General features: G+C 36.3%; 1 protein-coding gene across 6 annotated transcripts in view; it reads left to right on the forward strand.

Moving 5' to 3' along the window:
• The window catches only part of PTPRM (protein tyrosine phosphatase receptor type M), a 506,702-nt gene that overhangs the window by 267,051 nt on the left and 223,742 nt on the right, over positions 1–15,909 (forward strand). For all 6 annotated transcript variants that reach the window (XM_074821657.1, XM_074821666.1, XM_074821694.1 and 3 more), the window contains exons 9-11: positions 2,580–2,689; positions 7,194–7,395; positions 11,844–11,946. In XM_074821657.1, coding sequence (XP_074677758.1) covers positions 2,580–2,689; positions 7,194–7,395; positions 11,844–11,946 — 415 coding nt within the window. The remainder of the gene's footprint in view (positions 1–2,579; positions 2,690–7,193; positions 7,396–11,843; positions 11,947–15,909) is intronic.

A 15,909-nucleotide genomic window follows, 5' to 3' on the forward strand; every position in this document is an offset into this window, starting at 1 on the left:
TCTGTAATGCTCTAAAAATATTGCATGAAAAGGTTATATCATCCTCCTAAATTCTCTGTGATGTTATTGTGATTATACATGCAGAGAGTTTACTGGAGCTCTGTTAACTACGATACCAAAGTGGGACTTCCTTGTTGAACTGGTCATGCACCAGGATCAGTTTCACCTTTCCAGAACACTCTGTGCTGAGGTATAGCCACTTAGTGCCCTCTACAAGTGTGCTGTAGTTTTTTTGACCTTGCTTTTAGTCATTTTAAAATGCATACTGTTCAAAGAAACGTTATCAAATGACTGGCATTGCTTTATATAACAGATCTGTCCTCCTCTCATTTCTGTCATCTGCAATCTGACCAGGCTTTGTATTTTCTTCCAGATCAATGATAGATTTACTGCAAACATGTTGGAAAGATTTCTAGAAAAAATTTCAGTAATGATGAGTTCCTCTCATAATAAATACTTGAAGTCTGTCATTTAAATGTATTAAATCATTTAATATATGCCCTATTGGTTTTGTGTAGTACTAATTTCTAATCAAAATATATGAAAGAATAAATGAAACAATTTAGGAGTGTATAGTTGCTAATGCAACAGATTTGACAAAGCATAGCTAACAAAAAAATTGTTTCATTAGAATTAATTTTGCTGTCATCCTCTAATTTTGATTCAGTTCGATCGTAGGATGACAAAGCTAAAGACCTTATTGTTATCTGGGCTGTTTATGTATTTTCTCTAAAATTTTGCATAGTGTTTTCTTATTCCTGGCCCTCTGAAACTTTATATTATTCCAAGATCTATTAAAAACCAGCATCAGTGTTTGACAAAATACCTTGGACAAAATAACTTTTTACTATACTATACACTTCCAGTTAGGTACATAAATCTCAGTGTAACACAACAGAGTATAGTGACTCAAATAATCATCATAATTTTGTGAATCACACAGTCATGTAGGTTGCAAGATAGCTCATTTAGTCCAATGTTTTGCTCAGAGCAGATCAAGTGAGAGCAGATTGCTGAAGGTCTTTTAAAGTTGAGTTTTGAGTATCTCCAAAGATGGATATCCCACAACCTCTCTAGGTAACCTCTGCCAGTGTTTGACCTCCCTCATGGCATAACTACTCAGAGTTTATGGCCTTCAGATAATTTCAGAGGGTTACCACAGTGTTTTGCTATACTACCAGCTTATTTACACTATATTTAATTCCTCTCCCTTTACACATAAATCATTAACCCCATGACTCAAAATGAGTTTTGCCAGTTCTCTCCTACTTGAAAGCAAGGTTTAGTGCCCAGATTTAAGGTTGCCCTAAAGTTGTAATCTTACTGGTGCATACAGGACTGGTAAACCAGTTCAGAAACCATCACCTGTGTCCTTGGAACTTCCCCTTGGTAGAGCAATAGACTCTGCAGAGAGCTATGGAGAGGTGATTATGAAGTCTCGAACCATGTAAACTCCCAGACCAACAGCATGGAGCAGTAGGAGGAGGATAGTGCTCTACCAAACCTAGCGATGGGAAGGAGTCACCAGAAGTCTTGTTGCAGATCCTCCTGTTCTTTAATCATTCGGGTAAATCTCAGTAAGATGTCGGAGAAGTTATTTCAACCACTGCAGCAAGTAGTTTCCACCTTCTTTCTCTAGCATGTAGAAAATGTTAAGTGTATCTTCTTACTGGATTTTCACATCACAGTTTACGGAGAAGTGCTAAGCCATCAATTCCTGTTGCTTCACAACAGTCCTGTGTGCATTTCAGGATTTTCTTTTAACATTCCATTGCAAGTGTTGTTACAAAAATAAAACTGCAGATACACGTCCATGTGCTGTTTACACATCTTCTCTGAAAAGTGCATTGAGGTTGGCTTGGGGATAAGGTAATCTTTGCAGAACAAACAGGAAACAGAAGTACATACCTGACAGCAGTTGACATACCTTTTATCAGAACCGTCTGACATCCCTGACTCTTCAGAGGTCATTCTCATAAATTAAGAGACTTTAAGAAAAATTAATAATGTCAGATTTTCAGTTTGGCTGCTTCATAATTTCCTTATGTTCACCCTGTTACAGGTCTTCAGGCCTCATATCAGTCAGCATCACTGTTCTATGCAACATGTGGCTCATCTTTCCAAGCTAACCGTTCTAGTTCAGTCTGTTGAAACTGTACCTTGTTACTTCAATACTTGTCCGTTTCATATATGAATGTTTAATATGTTTTTCACTATGGGACAGCAACGCTATTGATAGATAAGTGGGTATCACAAGTAGATTTTATTTACAAGAATTTATATTTGAGATATTGCCTAATTCCTTACAAAAAGCTGATTTGTCCTTTTCTTTCATCAATAGTGTTTTACAGGGAAAGTGCAATGCTCACTAATGCCTTCTTGCACTGAATGTGACACATAAGTTTATTGGCACTATCTTGTTAAATAAATCATTCTCCTGAGCTACCCTGGCCTTTGCCTCAGTCTTGGAGAAATAATAATGGGATGGTTTTCATGCCTCAACAGCACAAGTATTAAGCAGAGTGTCTCCTTCTGAAATCTTTCTCAAAACAGCATTTTTTCCTTTTTTTATCCATTAGTCCCAAGTGCTGTGCCACTTGAATCCATTCAAGGGAGTACCTTTGAAGAGAAGATTTTTCTTCAATGGAGAGAGCCAGCGCAAACATATGGCGTGATTACTTTGTATGAGGTACCTAGCATTTTGCCATGTTTCAATTTTTATGTATAGTTTTGATTTTCAAAAGTGCATAAGAAATTTTTTTTTTCCAGTTTATGTAAAATTAATCTTCTTTTGAAGATAGTAGCACTTCCAAAGTAATAAAATCAGATATATACTGTAGGAGTGAATTATGCAGGACCCAAAATGTCCCTGGGTTATCAGCTTTAAGAAAACCGCTATTTTTAGAACCATGTGATATAGCATTCTATCTAGTAATGTGGATCAAATATTTAAAAGATTGAAAGACAGATCTTAGTGAATTTTTAAAAAAGTAGGAGACATAAAACAGTGGTGACAGTCAACATCACATTTAGATAAGACTCGTAACAGAAAGCCTACTGTAATAGAAACAAGCAGGCATAATTTAAAAAAATCTAGCATTTTAAAAATGCAAATTCAACAAAATTGTATGTTGTTAGATGTCTAAAAATTGCTGGTTTTTCTCATGTGGAACCTCTGCCTGAATACCTTTTAGAAAAATTGACAAAAGACTGCACAGATTAAGCTGTCAGACAGTAATCACTGTTAAGCTTCTTACCTGACCTTACTACAAAATTGGTATTGAAATGTTTTGTTTAAAAAAAACCCACCTAAATGAGAGACGATGTAAAAGAAAAGTTAAATTGGATGGTAACCTGTTGATACTGTTTTGAAAACTATTGTAAGAGGATAAAATGTTATGAAAAAGTATGAATTGATTTTTTAGAAAGCTCACTATTTTCCAGCTAGTTCAACAGTTGCCTGTCTTCAGGGATCAGAATGTTTTAGTTAATATGTTAATGTTTTTATTGATGTTAGACTTTATGTACATAGAAACACACAGTGGTGAATCGTCTTTCTACTTAGGAACATGCATGCATGTCTCATATTGCTGAGGAATATATGCACTGTATACATGCAGTTCATTCTTAAATGTATATACATACATAACTTCATCAGCTATAATGGGAGTATTCAGAGATGGAGAAGAATATCTTGGCCAGACTTTCTAAGTCTGGACTGTGCAAGTCTGAACATCAAAAGTATTCCAACCGTAAAGGGAATATTGAAAAGAAAATAAAATACTGATATCTCCTTATACTCTTTATCTAATACACCTCAAAGCACAGACAGAGGGAGCTAGGCAATCAGTTAAATCAGAAACTTGATTTAATTAATTTTTAAGTAAAAGGTACCAACAGACTGATGCAACCATACCATCCCTTGTTTTAAAGATGTCAACTCAGTCCAGTCAAGTGGCTGATTATGAACACACGTCTAGTTGCTGAAAGCTTGTTTGTCAATACTTTTTCTTCCCTGATGTTTGCTTATAAGCCTAAAATGTATCACAAAGTTTTAATAAATATGACTGGTAAACTACCTGGAGGTGAACAAATATACACAGTGAATCACAGCGACATCTTACCTAATTTAAATGTATACTTAAGTGAAATATAAAAGTATACTTCAGGTATATTTTAGCTAACCTAAGTAGCTCACAGGATAAGAAGCAGACAAATTAGATGAAATTTAGGTACCTATGTTTTATAGGTTGATTTAGACTATCCATGATGTCTCAGTAGGCACCTCTCTGGCTGATCGTTGTACTGTCAGGGTAATGCATCCAGCACAGCGCCCAATCACCCAAGCTTGAGAAGTGAGGTGTCTAGCTCCTGCCTACGCCTTGTGGCAAGCCAAAGCTTAACCAAAGCGGCATCTAAGCCTTGTCTGTGTGTACATCAACAATTCTCATCTAAAAAGCATAGCCACTAAAGCTGCTCTTATACAAACATATGCCATATTTGCTATGTTGAGAGAATGGCCTAGCAGATGAGCACTAACCTAGTAAGAGGGAAGTCTGGGTAGGGGACGTTTCAGCCTGAGGGATTCCCCAGTTCATGATAATCTGCCTGCAGGGGAGTACTCAGATGAATGTTCCTTCCATTCACCTGTCACCCTCCACTGGGCTGTACACAACCAGAAGTGAAAGTATTGTAGTGCCAGAAGGAACGCAGGTATGAAAGTGCTGGGTACTTTAGAGTTGAAGACACACAGTTGGGTGAAGCAAAACTGCAAGTATGTAAGCCTGAGTCAGACCTAGGAGCAAGGTTGCTCTTTCCAGGGCAAGCTCTTCAGCTGGTAGCTTTTTTTTATAGGAGCAGCTTTAGGACTACAGCAGCAGACACCTTCTTTCAGCAGGAGGACCCAGGATCTTGATCCCAGCAGGTAGATAAACTTAATGTGCAGTCCTGAGTCTGCATCCCTGCTCCCAGAGAGAAAGCTCAATCTCGCCTCCATGTCTAGCATTTCTTACTCTGGTACCTAACTTTCTAGGTTGTTAAAAATCTCATAACTTAGTCTGTTTTCTGGGGCCAGGCATTTGTTTTTAGTGCCTGAAGGAGATAATCTTCTAATATATGTGGTGGGAAAAACTGTGTGTTGAGGTATCAAGTATTAAAGTATTAAGTGCTATTGTGAAATGTAAGTACAAATCCAATTTTTTACGAATATTTAAAGGAAAAAGCCTTTAGATGAAGAAATGACATAATGACAAATTATATCCTTTTGCTCCTATATCACCAGTACATGTCCACAGTTGTAGGAATAAAGGGATTAGTGGTTTGGGCAATGTTTCATCTAAATTTGATAAAACTAGTCAATACCCAGTGAGAAAATTCGCCTCATGCCCTTTTTTTTCATCACTGCAAAGCTGAACTGGCATTAGCAATGGTGGACATAAGAAATTAGTATTTAAAAAAAAAAGTACGAACAGTCTTACAAGTAAGAATGAAATACAGAAACAGAGAAAGTGTGTTTTAACCAGGCAAACCACTTTTTTCCATGTGTTCTAAATAATCCATGGAAGAACTTACTTCATTAGGGAATATCAGCCACTTAGCTGTCTAATAACTAAACACTGCAAAAAATTTGTAAGAATCTAACATAGACTGCAGAGTCTCCAGTAGCCTGGTATTATTTTGAATAAAACTTAAGTGAGATTTTGCAAAATCTGGTTAAGAACCATAGAAATATAGAAAACAGAGCTGCAAGAAGTCATTAGTTAACTTATCTGCTGCAAAACAGGGTCAGCTATATATAAAACAGAGTTGCAATGTAGTTGTCTAAGTTGTCTTTTAAAATCTCCAAAAAATCTTAAGACCTACTGTCCCACAAGCAGACATAACAACATTTACCATCAGAAAGAGAGATTCTTTTGGGCAATATGTAACCTTAATTTCTTTATGATAAAAGTTCAGATATTTGGTAGTGTAATCTTCTTCTGTCTTCTGTTATAATTAGGAGGGTTAGTTGAGCGGTTTTTATGCACTTTCAGTTCAATTTATGGATGAGGAGTTGTAGAGGATCTGCCTGTATCTACTGAGATAATGTTGGGGTTTATCTAGATGGTATCAAAGTTTTTATTACTAATTTTCAGCACTTTATTGATGTTATATTAGATGGGTCATATAAAAATCAATTTTCATTAAGTCAGAGGTTTTAGGAAATTGCAAGTGTTTAAGGTGTGCAATGCCAACACTTAGATGTTTCTATGTATTGTTTTGTGGTCTTCTTACTTATAATGATATGGAATAAATATAGCAAGAAGAATGTCAATTATCATTTTCTATAATAAGTGTTGAAATTATTTGCATACAAATGAAACTTTAAAAGTAAAAAGGAGGGATGAATCACTTTTACTTTTTAATTTTTTAATGGATTTCTTATTTTTAAATTCTCATTACAGTGCATGGAAATTAGTAATTAATAGAAGAAATCTGGATCATGTTTTACTGTGAACTTATATTAATGTTTCTATTGAAAACTAAAAATACTGTTTGAATCAAAGAAGTAACTGAGGGTACAATGTGCATTCTGCATATATATTACTTAACATTTTATCTCTCCATTCCTCCAAATGAGAATCTGACCTAGGTACAGTCTAATAACCTGAAAAATTCCAAATTAGCAATTACAATAGTTAAGCTTCAGACTAAAATACAAGCTTTACCCACTTTCTGAAAATTTGCCTTAAGCTGCCCTTATCATCTTTTACAGATAATCTTATTCAGAGCAAAGTGTAATTACAGTGAAGTCAGCTGGAACTGGGATCTACACCTTCCGTTATTCACTTATCTGTTTTACCTGGTTGTTTTGGTTTTGTTGTTGTTGCTGATCAAAACCAACAGTAACATGAATTCAAAAAATGACACTGTTAAAGCCAGCATCTTGAAAGAATTAATGTAAGCCTGAACCCATCCTTTAGAGTTGTAATCTAGCTGCCTCTAAGTCTCTGTATCTATAAAAGTAATAACTCATACCAGTTATGGCTGAGCTTCTGTGTCCCTTCGTGGGATTCAGGATTTGAAGAGTATAAGAGTAAGATAGCTTATCATAAAATGTCTGACAGCGCATACATCAGAAGGGTTTACTGGATAAAGATGCAATCTCTGTCCATCTGCTCAAGGCAGTTTATAACTTTCTTATTCTTTTGCAGATCACCTACAAAGCAGTCAGTTCCTTTGACCCAGAAATAGATTTATCCAATCAAAGTGGACGAGTCTCAAAGCTAGGAAATGAAACACACTATCTCTTTTTTGGACTGTATCCTGGCACTACCTACTCCTTTACCATCAGAGCCAGCACAGCTAAAGGCTTTGGACCTCCAATCACAAATCAGTTCACCACTAAAATATCAGGTACTTGATTAAAGAATATTGTTGTTTGCTTATAATGACATGGGTAATTCTTTTGTTGCTTACTTCTTCTTTAGGATTTAACAAGCATTAAATTAAAAATGTAAAATACACATTCTTCCCTGAAGATGTCAAAATGACATATATTAACATATCTGAGAAACTTCCAAGTGCTTAAATATCGGCTAGTACTTTGAAATTCCTGTTCACAACTGTAACTTACCACCCAAGAAACCCTGTGAATTATGTGCCTGCAGTGAGTGCCAGCTGCTGTTGCAACATTTAGCATAGGGTTTTTTGGACATGAGGATGAGGGTTTCATTCAGAGCTTAGTCAGCCTTGACATGATTCTAAATTAGTACAGTAACGGTGCTGGAAAATCTCTTTAATGAGCCATGAACAATTGAGAGTAGAGCAGAAATACTGTATGTCTAGCGCTCACTTAGAAAGTGCAGCTGACTGCCAGCCTGCGTATGTTCCTAGCAGGCGTGTGGACTGAAGTGGGTATGAAACTGTATTAGACAAGAGTATCAGGACTAGGGGTTTTCAGATAACAGCAGCATGACTGACACTTCTGCAGATCCGTGAACAATATTTTAAAGCCCTCCCAGAGGCAGAGGAACACTTCATTGCTCTAGCTGATGGGGTGCAATACTATTACATCCTCTAAAATTCTTATGTAATTGATGACAAAATGTTTTGCAAAGTTACAGTTGAAATCCCTTTGTTCTTCACTTCTCTACAGTCTTCTTGGGAATTAAACTGACGGTTGAACTGTGGCCCCTTGATAATATTTATAGAAAAATTGCCTTACCTATTTGTGTTCAACTGTGCTTTTTAGAAAAGATAAAGGAAAGCATTTGGGTACAAAATCTTCTTTCTCTTTTACTCTCATTCTGCGTACTTTTCCCCATCACTCATTTTCTGTCCTCACTGGAATGAAAAAAAGTAGCAAGAGTTAATCAGAAATAGAGCAATTCCTTTTTTCTTGTTATAGAAAAGGGTAGTTAACGCAAGGTGGCAATGACTGCAGTACAGATGTTTGTAGAGAAAAAAAAAGTTAATTTTCAAGTTAGAAAATTATTCTTTAGAGAAAGTCTAAATATAATTAACACTGATCAGTAAAGATGGGGTTCATTTTCCATCCCCTTTCCTATACTGAGCAGCAACTTTCTCTGTTAGAAATCAATTTCTGACACAGCAAGACTTGGTATGAGTTAGGATGTCAGAATCAGCCCTTATTAGAGTGAGGAAGGAAGGAGGCTGTTGAGAGTGGATAAGAATCTGGACATGTTGGAATAGCGCTGGATCTTAAATTGTTGTTCTTTTCTAAATTTGATATGTCACCAACTAAAACTCCTTAATGTGAACAGACATTGCAGGCACGCCTGGGAATCAGGCTAACCTCCAACCTACCTCGTGGCAAAGTTCTGCAAGCTGTCTTGTCTGCACCCTGCTCTCTCATTTACTTCATGCTAGTTATTCTGCTAAAAGGGAGTGTTTATGCCTTGTCCATGGGTAGTTAAAGCCAATCTCTTGATGAATTTAAAATAGGAGCAGAATGCGTACCTTTCTTCGTATCATTGGAAAATCACAACTGAAATTTTAGCTGTTGATTATGGTAGCCTCTTTTCAGTGCTATTGGCCTGTGATCTCATTGTCTCACTGTAAGACTTTGAGGCTCTTGATGTGTCCAGTGCTCTCCAATCTGGGAAGATGTGAAACAAAACTGCTGAACATTTATGGATGAAAGGTTTTGCTATTTTTTGGAACAGATGAGGTGGCAACAGTTCATTCTGACCAATTTCTGAATTGAGTTATTGCATTTTACCTTGTCTAACCCTAGACTGCATTTTCATCTGAATAAAATACTCTTAATTTCCTAAGTGTTTGAGTAGTACTGTTCTGTACTGTAAATAGTTGCCATGTTTCATTCTACAGTTGTGTGATTGGCACTGATGGATGAAGTGATCTGTATGTTAATATGTATTACCAAAAGCAGAGCTTGCAGCAGTGCATGCTATCAAAATTGATGGGCACTCTATTAGAAGACTGTTTTCTGTTGCATATAATTTATGAAAAGTCAGCTGTGCGGCCTGAAATTTTGTATGCTGCCTTTTGTACTAAGAAAAATTTCATCCATTACATTATGAACGATTCTAGTGACCGATACATTGCTGAAGTGCTTTCAAACAGGGATTTGAATATTTAGCAAGGAGATGTTACTCTGAGCCATCACTCTGAAAATCGGTTCAGATTTGGGCAATTTGTAAATGTTGCAGTTTGCACACAAATGGTAGAAAATTGACAGAATTGAGCAGCGAATGTCACCATAGGTGCCATACTCGCTAAATAGATTTAAGTTCCCCGAGCTTTTGGAGCCTTGCCTGTGTTCATCAACTCAGTGTGGCCCAACACATAGAGAGTCTCTACAGGCCTTACCTTCTAGTGCATCTGAGCTTTCTGCTGCTGAAGACCAGGGTGTGCGGTTGCAAAAACTGAACAGGCATGTTTTCTCCGTTTACTGATAAGCTCCGTCTTTACATGTGAGCAGTGTGGAGAAGAAAGAGTCCTAAGCTAAACAGGAGGAAACTATAAGAATAGATTACATCCCAGGTATCTGTGGAGAAGAGAAAAAGTAGCCAGGACTAAAAGGTGGAACAGGGAGAACCACAACTCATATCCTGTATAAGAAGACAATTTTGGTGGACGGAGACTAAGATTAGTAAAGAGTGCAAGTAGGGACCTAGGAGTCATAAATTAGGAAGATTACAAGACTTGGTAAGATGTGGGCAGGAGACCAAGGGCAAAAAATGACTCTTAGAGTGTTCCAAATATGTTCAGAGTTCATATAGGTTTTTAGAGATGTAGCTACTCCGTGCTTCCCTCATTTTCAGGGTGGTCAACATGAGAATGGGGCATTATGTGAAAAAGTTTTGGATATTCAAAACTGCAGAACTGAAATAGGTGAAAATTGTGTCCAAATCTTTGAAATACTGTGTAATTTTATGCCTTTAGGCTTCTTAAAGTGGGTACCCAAATTAGTTAAAATGGCTAGTCTAAATGTTTGTGCCTTATATCCAGGATTGTAAACAGAATAAAACTCGCTCAGCTTACAGAGAGGTTTTTGAAGATTCATTTTCTTATTTGTGAAGCATTTCAAGACTGAAGAATATCAATGAAAAGGAATGAAGATGTTGTTAATGTTTTCATAGCAGACTGAAGAGTTGTGGACAAAAGTGTTAATGCAGTCTTTACTTGGATATATAAGGAAATATGGAGAGAGAAGTTAATATAACTTTCAAGTAGATGCAGCTACTGCTGGGAAGGTGAAAAGGATTGGAAAGAAAGACTGCCATTGTTGGAGCTATTTTATTTGTTAGAGGAGCCTAGAGGTTGATATTATCTCTTTGTGGAGCATAATATACTCTGGGTAAATTCATCAGTATGGTACACGAAGTATCCAGTGGCTGGAAGATGAAGCTAAACAAATTGAGGTGCCATATAGGTCCCCATGTTCCACATGAAGTATAATTAGCCGTTGGAAGAACCTACTAAAGAAAAGATCTTCTCCCCCACCAAATGTATTTTCTTTTTCAAGCAGGAATTAGTCTAGGGAAGTTTACTGCCCTGCATTATTCCTGTGCACAGAAAAGGTCATTGCACTGACCACTTTTTGCTTCTATACCCTTTAAATCTGTTAATTGTGTATCATCATTAACAACTGAACAATAAAGATACAACAGACTGCTAACCAACCAATTAACTGAACAGCCTTCCATCCAATATAATGATAAAAATGTGACTAGACGATAGCACTGAAAATGTAGCAACAGTAAAAGACAGTAACTGAGGCATTGTTTGTTTTAATCACAACTGTAATTCCTTAATGAAGACACAGTTTGTAAAAGTGCTATTGAGTGTGGCTTCAAACTAGGATAAGTTCTCATGGTGATAATCCGGCTTCTTTATTGTAAATTATGTCTTTGATGGACAACAGACCCAGGACAGTTACAGCACTAGTTAAAATTCCAGGAATGACAAATTCTGAGAGTGCATCCTAATAGCACTGACATAAGGAGAAAGCTGGGCTCAGTTTCAAAAACTACTGTCGCTTCAGCATGCACATTTGCAGATGCTCTTCTTGAAATAACTTTTAATTTCCAAGTCATGGATTCTTAATACTTTCTGCAAACTTACTCCTACTAGTATCAGTTTCTTGTCTTGAAACTGGCAGTGATCTGTGATTTCTTTGGTTGGTTGGTTTTTTTCTGAAGTTATTTAACAGTTGTCTCACACTTGTGTTGTAACAGAAAGCATCTTAGTCCTATAATGTGGTCTTTATATTTGAAGAAGTCTTTAAAATTACCTATTCAAATAAAGATACAGCTCTTGAAAGAGGAAATACAGGAATAATGATTATTTTTGCCTCTTTTCTTTTCTTATTCTAGCACCCTCTATGCCACCGTATGAACTTGAAACACCTTTGAATCAAACTGACAGCACTGTGACAGTCTTGCTGAAACCTGCACAGAGCAGAGGCGCTCCTGTCAGGTATTGGGGAAATATCTTTATAAAATTAAAACCAAATTGATTAATTTCTTGAACATGTTTTCTGGGGATTTTCTACACAGCAATCAGTCTCTAAATTCATGTCTGTATTAGCTCTAATTAAATTAAATAACTGAAGAAAATGAAAGTGCTTTGATGTTGAGTGTTCGTGTATTGTTTAAAGGATTTGATCCAGATGCAAGTGGCTTGTTCTTTGAAGATAAGGAACAAAGCCATAGTTCTGTTGTGTGGGTGGCTTCTTTAAGGTAATTGCTTACTGCAGTGTTATAAGTTCAAGGGCATATCACATTTTTTATGCTGAGCTACTGTCTTTAATATTCACTCTTCTTGTTTACTTCACAATTTAAGATAATCAGCTCTAAGTAAGCCAATTTAAACAATATGTACTATAACATTCATAAAGTATTTACATTTAATTGACCATGATAGCAGAAATAGAAAAAAAAAAAAATCAGCCTGGAAAACCAGTGGCTCAGATTCTTTAATGTTAGATTCTTTATTTGATTCTTTAATGATTCTTTAATGTACCTATTAATGAATTTCCAATTTGCAGAGGTTTATTTCACTGCCATTTACACGGTACTGTGTAAGTCCTTCATTAATTAGAATAAAAGATGCCTACTTTTCACTGAAGAAAACAGAGGAATGGTTAGATTATTTTGAATGAGAACCAGTAATGAGCTCAATACTCTGAATAAATGGAAATACAGTTTAGCGAAATACAGATTTTTCAGAGGTTTTAAAATGTTTTTCCTTTTGGCTAATCATGTATCATCAAAAATGGTTAATTCTTTTGTTAGTGTAGGAAGAGTTTCCTCATATAGTGAATGACTATAATTTTTTTCATCTTGATGCTAAGGTATTTGGTAATTTCTGTTTCTCTGGGAAATACAGATGTGGTGTACTCGTATATGCATAAATGAGAACAAATGTTCTTTGGATTTCTTCAGAATAATCAAAGTTTCATCTAATTAGTTTTTTTTTACTATGCCATATATTCATTATTGCATTAGATATTATATGTCTGTCGATCTGCATATAAGAAATGCCATCCTGTTGGTCTTTCAAACAACTTTTTAAAAAGACAGTGTAACACTTTGGGGAAGTCTGAACCAGCTGAGAAAAAAACAGAGAACAATTAAAACAGATTTAATGAAACTGTTTGATGTAGCAGATTAGATTAGAAACAGAATGATTTGATGTTTGTCTTTATCTCACAAAGTGTAGTCCTTCTGAATTTAACCATCTGGATTAAAATAATACTAGTTGGAGTATTGTTGTTTAAACACAAACATATCAGACCAAAAACAGTTTAATTCCTTTTATCTACATTGTGAACTAAAGATGATTGACTCTTATAGCAGTAGTGACACGTCAGAAACTTCACTGACAATAGAAGGGAGCTAGTTAGGAAGCTAAAGTGTGCCAAATAAGGGGATGAGTGGTTCAAAAAATAGAAGGAGAGATTTAAAGTAACATGAAGCTATAGAACTGACAGATGAACACACAACAGCAAATTTACCGAGGTCCTTTGCAACAGGTCTTAAAATAAAATTAATACTGACTGCAAAGTCACAATGTAAATACTGAGTGAAGCACAGAGTGAAAATTAAAGTAAGAATTTCTTGATACTTTTAATATTTTGTTGTGCATTGCACTCTGAAGCACACTGTCATTGCACAGCTTGCAGAATACATTCTGCATATGGAGTTTATCATCTTAATCTGTATTCATTGGGTGTTAAAAGTTTAGTCATACTTCATTTATGCACACCACTAAGCAAGATGCCTTGTCTATTGATTCTGCTACAACTACTGGCTTGGTTAATGCAGATTTTTGAAACTGCACTAAACTTGCAGTGTAAATGATTGTTGTTGTTTTATTGATCAACACATCAGCCATGTCACATAAAATTTTTTAATTCCTGAGATGGATAAGGAGAGCACAAATTCTACCATTCAAGACAGCAAGGCTAATACTGAGGTCATTCAGAATTCCAGCTTTTTTCTGTGATTAAATTCTTTTTCTCTACTTTAGGATGAAAAGTCCTGATATCTTATACCTTATTTAGAATCCACACACAACCACCACAACTTAAAAGGAGAGAAGAGGCAATGCTGATTGTTTAAATGTGCTTCAAAAAGCAGACTTTATAGAAATGTTCAGGAAACTCTGTTTACAATGATAAAGTACACATTAATCATGAAGGCCAAATGGCATTCCATGTTGTTTTAGAATTAATAAGACTAGACATGATTAAAATGTATTTTCTCAGAGTTTTAATACAACAAATACTGCTTGCTTTGTCTTCAATTTCAGGTCCAGCATGTTTTATGGCTCTTGCTGTCTTTATTTCAAGGAGATTATTTCAGAATTATATACGTTTAAAGCAGTAATGCATTCAGTAATGATGAATGTATGCACTTCTTTAACAGCTGGCCAAGCTATTTTGATTTTTAGAATGCTTGTAATTTGCAAGGCCTTTTTTTTTTTATATTTAAGATGATGGCTCTGTGGAAATTGTGTGATATATGTCTTATTGTGGATATTCTCTTTTTTCCGAAGATACGTGTATGTAAGAGTCAGTAAAGTTTTAAAGAATTTGCATGAAAAGCATACAAATGCAAGCGTTTTTTATGTGAGGGCTCTTCAATATCTGTTGAGGGACTCACTCTTCCAAGGCAGTATCATTTGTACCTTTTACTTCTTCGGGGCAGGTTAGCCTAAAGTTTAAAACACCCTTTAGCCATATTGTCTGCAGCTACATAGATAGGTCAGTTCCATATACATCAACTAAGGAATGCTGATTTATTGCAAAGATCTGGCTCATACAGACATGAAAAATGTAATGCTCAGTGACTGCATGTATTTAGCGTTATTTATATATTCATCTATGTCAGAAAGAGCTTTAGATTGTTTGCCGCATTTCATTATAAGAGGTTCTTGTGACCTCCTCAGGAAAAGTTTTCCAGCAAGCTTTTAGCTTCAGCACAGAGAAGCAAGTTTTCTTTGTTGCATAGATTTCCATTCAGTCTTGCCATGACAAAGCTTAAGTGTTTCCACTTCTTTAATCTCGCTTACATAATCAGCAAAATGCTGTCACCATACCACCCCCCTCCTGCTATTCTGTGCCACATCCTCAAAAAGCCTTAACAGTAAACATGCCAAAGATTTTGTCCCAGGTAACAACGGAACCACCTGGCAATAGCAAGCGCTCTGAGACCAGCAGACTGGGGAAAGGAGGAAAAAGGATAAAAAAGAAGGCAAGACCATCCAGACTCTACTCTGCTTCCTGGTCTCTTTTCTTTTACAGTACAGAGTTTGGAAAGCTGGATTTGCCCCATTAAACCCTTCTAATCAGTAATCATGGGCCATTCAGCCACCCTGTCTACATGAGTGGACACCACACACAATTGGTGCTTTCCTCTTCCAGCGAAAACTGAGAGAACAGGAGGGCCAAGCGTATCAGCTAGCAGTGCCCTGTGGATGCAACACTTGGCGTTTAGGATACCAGAGTACTTCCTGCGCTGAGTATGTGGGATCAGGCCAGCAGCACCTGGGGCTGCAAAGCCCAGGCAGGATGAGAGAGAGAGAGACAATTGCAGCAATTTCTAAGTATTAAAATTTAAAAGTACCTTAAAGAAAACATGCAGAAGGAAACAAATAAACTTTGCATTATGTGAGTTGAAAGCTTGAGAGCGCGCTAGAGTGAAGGCAGTTTCTGTACTCTCAGTGCATCCCCTTTATCATCAGTGTGCCCAACTTCTTCAGCATGCATATATAAGAACAACTCTACTGGGAAAATAAAGTAAACATCTCTTTGCTTGTAGTGCTTAATTTTGAAACGTACTTTTAATCTCTCTTCCCTGAAGAAGTAATGTATATTTCAGCCCAAAAGGCCATATTAAGTATTTTGAAGTGCAGCTGAAAACTACCATAGAAATT

The sequence above is a fragment of the Strix aluco genome, chromosome 1 (assembly GCF_031877795.1).
Source record: "Strix aluco isolate bStrAlu1 chromosome 1, bStrAlu1.hap1, whole genome shotgun sequence".
Taxonomy (NCBI): domain Eukaryota; kingdom Metazoa; phylum Chordata; class Aves; order Strigiformes; family Strigidae; genus Strix; species Strix aluco.